Source organism: Schistocerca americana, chromosome 1 (genome assembly GCF_021461395.2).
Source record: "Schistocerca americana isolate TAMUIC-IGC-003095 chromosome 1, iqSchAmer2.1, whole genome shotgun sequence".
Lineage (NCBI taxonomy): Eukaryota > Metazoa > Arthropoda > Insecta > Orthoptera > Acrididae > Schistocerca > Schistocerca americana.
Window position 1 is genome coordinate 568,356,655 of NC_060119.1, and position 8,494 is coordinate 568,365,148.

At 36.5% G+C, this 8,494-nt stretch overlaps 2 protein-coding genes across 3 annotated transcripts in view; one reads left to right on the forward strand and one right to left on the reverse strand.

Annotated features, from left to right (window-relative positions):
- The window catches only part of LOC124625027 (zinc finger protein 711), a 178,043-nt gene extending 173,086 nt beyond the window's left edge, over positions 1 to 4,957 (reverse strand). The window contains exon 1 of the mRNA XM_047149145.1: positions 3,158 to 4,957. Coding sequence (XP_047005101.1) covers positions 3,158 to 4,909 — 1,752 coding nt within the window. The 5' untranslated portion in view covers positions 4,910 to 4,957. The remainder of the gene's footprint in view (positions 1 to 3,157) is intronic.
- Positions 4,958 to 5,819: 862 nt separating this feature from the next.
- On the forward strand, positions 5,820 to 6,982 carry LOC124606533 (phospholysine phosphohistidine inorganic pyrophosphate phosphatase-like). Of its 2 annotated transcripts, XM_047138527.1 has the most exons (2): positions 5,820 to 6,433; positions 6,560 to 6,982. In XM_047138527.1, exons 1-2 carry the CDS (start codon positions 5,878 to 5,880, stop codon positions 6,775 to 6,777), a joined length of 774 nt encoding a protein of 257 aa, XP_046994483.1. In that variant the 5' UTR covers positions 5,820 to 5,877; the 3' UTR covers positions 6,778 to 6,982. The 2 variants fall into 2 exon arrangements, with proteins under 2 accessions (XP_046994483.1, XP_046994477.1); XM_047138521.1 differs by having other exon boundaries at positions 5,820 to 6,982.
- Positions 6,983 to 8,494: the final 1,512 nt, after the last annotated feature.

Here is an 8,494-nt window from a genome sequence, read left to right on the forward strand (position 1 = left end):
GAAACATGGACAATAAGCAATTCAGACAAGAAGAAAATAGAAGCTTTAAAATGTGGTGCTACAGAAGAATGCTTAAGATTAGATGGGTAAACCATGTATCTAACAAAAAGGTACTAAACCCAGTGAGAAAAAATAAATTTACAGCACAATTTTACCAAAAGAAGGGATTGCTTGATAGAACACATCTTGAGGCATTAAGAAATTACCAATTTCATAATAGAGTGGGAGGGAGGGAGGGAATGTGAGGGGTTTAAATACTGCAGAGAGAGAGAGAGAGAGAGAGAGAGACCAAGGGACGAACACAGTAAGCAGGTTCAAATGGATGTTGGTTGCAGTAATTATTCAAAAATGAAGAGGTTGGCATCAAGCCAGTCTTCACTCTAAAGATCACTGATACAGAGGTTTGACATGGAAGTAATTCCTACTATAGTTTATCAGATAATGCCAGTTTAATAACTGTGAACATGGTTGTTAAAACTGAAAAGTCTTGAGGGAAACAAACACACACACACACACACACACACACACACACACACACACACACACACAGTGCTGGAAGTGTCATAGTTCTTTAAAGCTGCTCCTGGCACAATTCCCATTATAAAATCACTTTCATTATCCTTACCGGTCATTTTTTAACTTGGTCATTTTCTTTTTCCCAGAACCCCATACCATATCATTATCTTCCACACACATTTTCATAGTAAGCACATAATACTGTTTCATTTTCATAGTAGTGTCCAAGTATTCTTAAGATGTAACAACATTTAATCAATCCTTTTTTCAATAGTTAAACACAGTTCTCCCAACTTAAATGATCCTCGAACAATACTCCTTCAAATTTTTTGTAAGACAGTTGTTCAATGCTGTTGCCCAATAACTGTAGGACTATGTTGTTTCTGGTTTTTGTTCTTTTATCTCTACGGCTCATGCATATTGTTTTCTTTATATTTGCTACCATAACATTGTCACTAAACCATCTTTCTTGGTATGCAACCATTTTTCTGTAAATTAGCTTATTTATTTCAATAAAAAGCTTATTATCATCGGCAAACATTGTTTCTTACAGTTGATTTAGAGCAAACAATTTAACACTTAATCTAGTGAAGACTCACATTATGCAATTCTGAACAAATAAAAGTGAGACACGCGAGTGACAGAAAGAGAGACTAATGGACACACACTGGATGAGGCTCCATGGATGAAGTCCATTGGCCTCCACACAGAGAATAAAATGAAGTGGTAATAGCACTTTGATCAATTAACCAAAAAGCTGTGCCTGTTTTGCACTTAGAAATCTCTCATATTGTGTTGACCCGCAAATGGGTTTGTTAGCAGACTGCATACTTTCATTAAATACTATCTATGGCATAATCATCTGGGACAATGCAGGTACAATGACAAAATGGTATTTATTCCACAGAAGTCTGCAGTATAATATTCTGTAAAGTTGATAGGCCCTAACTGAACATCTTGCAGAAGATGTTTCAGGGGGGTCCTAGGGAATCTTACACCTACATGACAACGCAGGTACTCGCAAATGGTATTTCTAGTTAAACAACAGTGAACTTAGGATGAACTGTTGAATTAATAACCGCAGTATCAGAAATAAAAATAGATTCCATGTAGGCTATGCATCCCGCTCTATGGCTCAGAATAGTATTTCACGTTCTTATGCCCTATAACACTTTACTGACAGGTATTAAAATTTCTGAGATATTCAAATACAAAGTACAGAAATACCTCATTACCCATTCCTTCTACAATGTATTGGAATAACGAGACTCAGAGGTATAAATTCTCTATAACTTTAATGCTTATATTAAATAAATCTCAACTTTGCCACTAGTTATGTAAATAGCCATAAGTGGCTTGTATAATGTTACATACAGGCTTTGTTTGAAGAATTAGTTAAAAGCAGCAGCTGAACATTACAAGAGAAGGGATAGTAGTTTTTCATTCCAAGTACCGGTAGCTGTTTTTCTCATACATGATGTAACAAAGAAGTAAGTCAAGTCTCATCAGTACAACAAGATTAATACTACTCGTAATTTGTTGTTAACACACTTTACAAAAGTAACTGTAGTACCTGCTTCTGCCTGTTAATGTCATTCCAGATTCCTGAAGACTTTCCTTCACACTGAGGTTCATAGAACACAATGTTAGCTTTGTTTACTTCAACAAATTTTTTTCATAGTTAATGTGTGATATATGTACATAATATGCATAAAATCACTTGGACACTTCTCAGTTATCCGATATACGTTTTATGAATTAACCTTGCAGTTTTAACTTATGTGAGGAAAGATATGTTAAGTATGGCTAATTGTGTTAAATATGGCGTGAACGTAAACACTAAGATAGGCAACAGGTCAGTCTGTTATCACAGCAGACCAGTCTGTTACCACAACCTTCATTTGCCATCCATATTCGTTCGCTTTGTCAACTGTCAACCTTCCAACTAACCTAAACATTGGACTATGCTATAAATCAGTATCTCACAACAACCAGGATTTTAGTGCTGGTGAGGCAATAGAAGGTAAGGGAAACAATTGAATTTTGAAAGTCTGGATATTACTTTCTATTTTGTCCAACTTCCCACAGCAGTGGGTGCAGGCAGAAGTAGCTGGGCATGTCTAAGTGATTTATGGAAACCAATATCTCTATATTCTATAACTATATTGGAACTTAAACCATACTGCTCCTGAATATCAGTTCACTGCCAAAACTACTATGCCATCAGGTCAGGTACACTATCCCAACACACATCATGTGCAGGCTTAAATCTTCCAATCACAGATTTTTCTGCATCTATATGAAATGTCGCATAAGAGAATGTGGAAACCAAAAGTGAAGAGATTTGTATAAATCATGACCAGCCCAACAATGATCAATTTAAACTGTTCTATTATACCTAAAATATTTTTATTATGTTGTCTTTTATTAACTGCTAATTTCCATACAGGCAAATAATTACCTATAACTTTAAGCTTTAGTGCCAAAAATCCCATGCTGTTCTGAAGTCTTACATCAGGCCACTGTTAATACATTATAATTTTTTCCCATAAGTGATCACACACAATCAATAAAATTAGTACTAGAGTAAATACTACTAATATGAATACAGAAAAATAGTTTACTGCTGTAATTAACTTACCTGAGTCCACATTGAGCTGTCATTTCCCCCCAGGCTTTCCTGTTCAGAAAGCTCTCCTCTTGGTGGCATTAATTCATCAGCTTGTATGTTCAAGTCAACAGTCTGAGCAGATGAATCATCTTGTTTCAGTTCTTTATGCGATGTTTCAACTGTAATCTCCTTAATGACACCAGCATCTGGTATGTCTTGGCTATGAAAGAAAACTTGTGGTTCAATTACATCAATGGTGGTATCTTCTTGTATAGAGACATTATCCAATTCTAAGGGATCCACTGCTTCAGAAGTCTCAGGACACTCAATGTCCATACTAGTACTTTTGTCCTGAAAGCTTTGCTTCATTGTCTCATTATCTGGCTCTGTATCAGTTAAACTTACAGGACACACATTAGCATAGGTGAATTCTGAGTCATTTTGCTGGATTTCACGAGGTGTAGTTTCTGAGCAATCTTTTGATGAAAGACTTATATTAGACTTAAGTGTAATTTCTGAGTTGTCAGCAATGTTTTCTGATAAATTAATATTTGCTTTTGCTGTACTTCTGTAAACTTCCATTGAACTGCTTTTGCCATTAATAGTGTTAATCTCACAGTTATCTGAATAACTGTCCGATGGGCGAGTTAAATTGTTTTCTGTTAGAAATGCTGTACTTCCCGTATCACGAGAACATTCCTGAACATTCACATCACTTTCTTTTACTTGTCTCTTTTCAGTTTCTGGGAAAGAAGCTTTAAAATGATCATCAAATGTCAGGACTGGCTCATTGCTTGTTACATATTCCAGTGTTTGTTTCTCACTATTATCTACAACGTCACTGCTATGTAGTAATCTGGCAGGCTTAATTGTCCGGTGTGTTTCAGTAACTATTAAACAATCATCTTCACCACCAAGAATCTGGTTCACAGGAGAACAATCTGCTGAGGTATGCTCAGCATTTGTATCAACTGTACCTGATTTTGGAGAATTCTGCGTTTCATTTTCAGAATTGCAATTTGTTTGCTGCAGATCAGAAATTGCATCATTTGTAACTTCTTTCTTTGTTTCATTATCAGACAACAATTCTGTCTGAGATGATTTCTCATTTGGGGATGAAGGCTGAGACACAAGGCTGTCTTTATTTGTCTGTGTAGCCTGGTCAGTTTGAACATTTGGAGAATGCTGGGTACTGCGGTTCAGTAATGAATTTAATGCTCCAATAGGTGACTGTTCTGAGTAAGCACTTTGGTTACTCTCAGTAACTTGGCGCATATGAGGCTGCTCTGGAGGAAGTTGAGCAATAGGATTTAGCACTTCAAACTGTTGCTGATGTTGTGGAACAACATAAGGATTATATATAAATGGCATAACAGCAGTCTGACTAGTATCATTGTTGCCATCTTCAACAGGCGAAGCAAGAACAGTAGGCACAGATACATACTGTGGAGGGAGATTTGGAGGAGGTGGAGTGTTACTGCTTAGAAAATGTTGATATGTTATTGATGCAGTAAAATGACTGCCACCAGCAGGATTGTACGGGACTGGTGGAGTACTTTCAACACCTGAGACATCACCATCTGAACGGACAATTACATGCTGCAGTTCATAATCAGTGTTTTCCTGTTGCTTAGCTGGTGCTGAACTTATAAAAGAACATCTAATTAAAGCTTCTATTACTTGATCTTTTGGATGTGTGTTGAGATGACTTTTTAATGATATGCCTTCACGCAAATACAAGGTACACACTGGGCAACAAATAAAATTTCGATTCCCATTCATGATTAAAATTCTTTTGTTATAAAGTTACTCACAAAAGCAGTGCTCTAACTTGAGCCTAATTAATTTACAACTGCAGTTTATTTGAATTGTTCAGACACAAAAAATTAAGTTTTTCGCATGATGTAGGCACAATCGAAAGATAGTATGACTGAAGAAGATCTTAAGATTCTCATCGGAAAATAGGAAATTTATTTTACTAAATTAACGATTGGTTGGTTTTGTTCACATCTTCCGGCCGCAACGAACGTGCGCTCAAAATTTGGGGGCGAAAAAGACAACTGCAATGCCTTAAAACAAGTATGCAACATACTTTGGAGGAGCATCTGGTAACACATCATCCTGCCTGTATACCATATGCACGCAATCCCTAGAGAATTGTTATCTGTCCAGATATTATTTGTAGTTGCCATCTGTCCCAAAATTCACACATTAAATGACGTAATTGATGACAAACGACCGGAAAGTAGCATTTAGTGATTTGGCTGTCACGTATACAACGAACGGTGGGTTTTAGTACTACTTTACATCATCAATAGGCTTCTCTCCTGACAACCTCAGCGACTTGATATTCAATATGTTTGCATTCTTCTTAATTTTTCTCTCTGAACAGATACTTGGTCCCAATTCAGACAACATATATATTATCACTGTGCCAAAGCTTAAGTTTGTTGATGCGTTCACAGCTCATTGTCTTCTCATTCGAAAAACGATTCCTTTTGTGCAAAATGTAGTTAGAAAATTTCCCTGTACACATAATTTAAAACACACGATTCATTTGAAACTGAAGTTTCCACTTAGTTATATCACACGTACGGACATAAACACAAACATCTTAAATCACACTACTTTGACAACAGCTTATGCAAAGACTATACACTAACGGCGATCAGAGAAGCTGTGTTCAGCAAGTAGCAAGTATTCAAGACCAAGTAGATTAAGGAGTGCTGGTACCGGAGTTACGTGTACGGATGAGAGTTGCTGACTGGGGAACGTCGTTTATTGCATTTTCGTTGTATGTAAACAGAGCAACGAACAACCCTGTGATAGACACTCGAAATTTTGGAAGTATCACAATGAGTACACTGAAATTACCACAAAGAATAAATGGAGTTTTATTAGACATAACAGGTGTTCTCAAGGACGGATCGTCTGCCATACCTGGCTCTGTCGAGGCTGTAAATAGGTTGAAAAAAGCCGGGCTGGCCATTAAGTTACTAACGAATGAAACTCAGGTTACTAGATCGTCGTTATGTTTGACGTTATCAAAAATGGGTTACTGCGTTACGGAACATGACATTATTCCGCCATGCCCTGCTCTGGTTGACCTTTTACGAAAAGAAAAACTACGGCCACATCTTCTTGTACATCCAGACGTATTATCAGAATTTGACGGCCTCAACAAGGAAGACCCTAACTGTGTTGTTGTCGGCGACGCTGCGGAAAACTTTTCGTACGAGAATCTTAATAAAGCGTTTCGAATTTTGATCGATATGGATAAGCCGCGGCTTTTTTCCATGGGCAGAGGTAAATACTATAGAGAGAAAGGAGACTTAGTTTTAGATGTTGGTGTATTCACCACAGCATTAGAATATGCTACAGGTGTCTCCGCCGAAGTTGTTGGGAAACCACTTGCCTCTTTTTTTCACTCAGCGCTATCTGCAATAGGAGTAAAACCTGAAGAAGCTGTTATGGTTGGTGATGACATTGAATCAGATATCGGGGGAGCACAAGCTTGTGGAATAGCAGGTATACTTGTAAGAACTGGTAAGTTTCGTCCATGTGATGAAAAGCACCCGAGGGTAAAACCGGATGTTATTGTTGATGATCTTGCGGAAGCGGTCGATATCATTGTTCAGTCAAGGAATTAGCTTTAAAATACAAGCGCTTACAGTTTAATTTGCATTTTTGTCTTGTGACAGCATGTATGATATTAAGAAACTGTAATACTGTTGATTTGCACAGCTGTATGGTGAATGAAACTTAAGTTGAAAAGTTAAGTTTTGTTGTACCATCCCCTTAGATTATTCCATGTTACAAATCATTTTTGAGAATAAACTTTAATCAGATATCAAATGATTGTAAATTATATAAATGTATTTTTTAATGTTGTAACACAAGTGATAAAAGTTCACAAATATATTTGTAAACTAATTCCCATTACATCATTAAGATGTCACAATTTATGTATAGAGCCAAAGTTCTGAACAAATGTTCATAACTCTGTTATGTGTGAGGTTCATGTTGAAAAGTTTCAGTATGAGCTCAGGCTAATGATGTACATAAGTAATAAGTTATTGAGCAGTAATTTATTAAGTGTTTTAAAACTGCAGAGACAATCATATACTCTAATAAAATTCAGGAACCACACATTGTCAGATAGTGAAGTTGCTGTAAAATTGATTACTTAAATAATATGGTCTGAAACTCGTCTAAATGCTATATTCAAAATTATAGTTATCTTACAGCACCCAATAACTTCTCTTCATTAGATGAATTTTTTCAAGTGGAGGGTACATAGTAAGGTGAAACACACATTAAGATAGATCTGTTTATGTAGTAGTTAAATTTTGGATTATGTACTCTTATTGTTAAGTACTTGGTTGTTATCATTCTGTTTGAATGTAACCTGGAATTTTGCTGATAATTAAATCTCAACAGTGTATTTGAGGAGCAAATAAATCTGTAACTTTTTACAGATAGCAGGTCAAAAGTGAAGGTGATTCAACCCTCCCCAGCTGTTACAGAAAGCGGCATACAAATAGATACTATCAGAGAACATCCTCAGTTTAAATCAGTTCCTCTTTATGATGTAACTTGTAGATTTTTAACTCACCTGACTGACTCCTCGAATTTAATAGTGATACTGTAATTCTTTTCCTTGTTCGTATGCGTATCACCCTCAGGTAGGAGTAGAAATTACTTGGTATTGTTAAAGAATTATAACAAACTACCTCATACAGCTGGTCTGCCATTGTCATTTTGAAACGTTAATACTTGGGGAGTGAAGCAGTGCACAATAGCAGCCTTCCATATAGTTACTGATGCAACAAATATTTTGAGTTACAAAATGTGCCATTCAAGGAAGTCCCACAATTATTTATTATGTATGAGATCTGATGAGATTGAGGACTACACAGAATACTGTATGTCCATTCTGTGTTTTCAGGATCATTCCTATGCAGACACATGCAGCAGCTGTGTTAATATCCAGACTTATTAGTTTAACAACATCCCTAGACCTCTCTAATCCTTTTCCTTCACCCCTCTTCCTTCCCCTTCAACCCTTCTGCCTGCAGGAGGATTCACTGACTCCAAAAGCTTACCAGTTACAACATTCTTTTATGTGTGTGTGTTCTGCCACCACATGGTAAGTAGTTTTTTTTACCTATCCAGTTAAAAGATTTATTAGTTTGTAATTTTTAAATTAAGGATCTGAAATTGATCAGTTTTTTTGTAGAGTGTTTGCACAATTGGGTACATTTTCCACATTGCTGTTCAAGTTAAAGTACAGCACACTTACTGAGCTATTTTGCACAGTGCTCATGATATTGGATTCACATTTGGGAGAAGCAGAGTTCACTACCA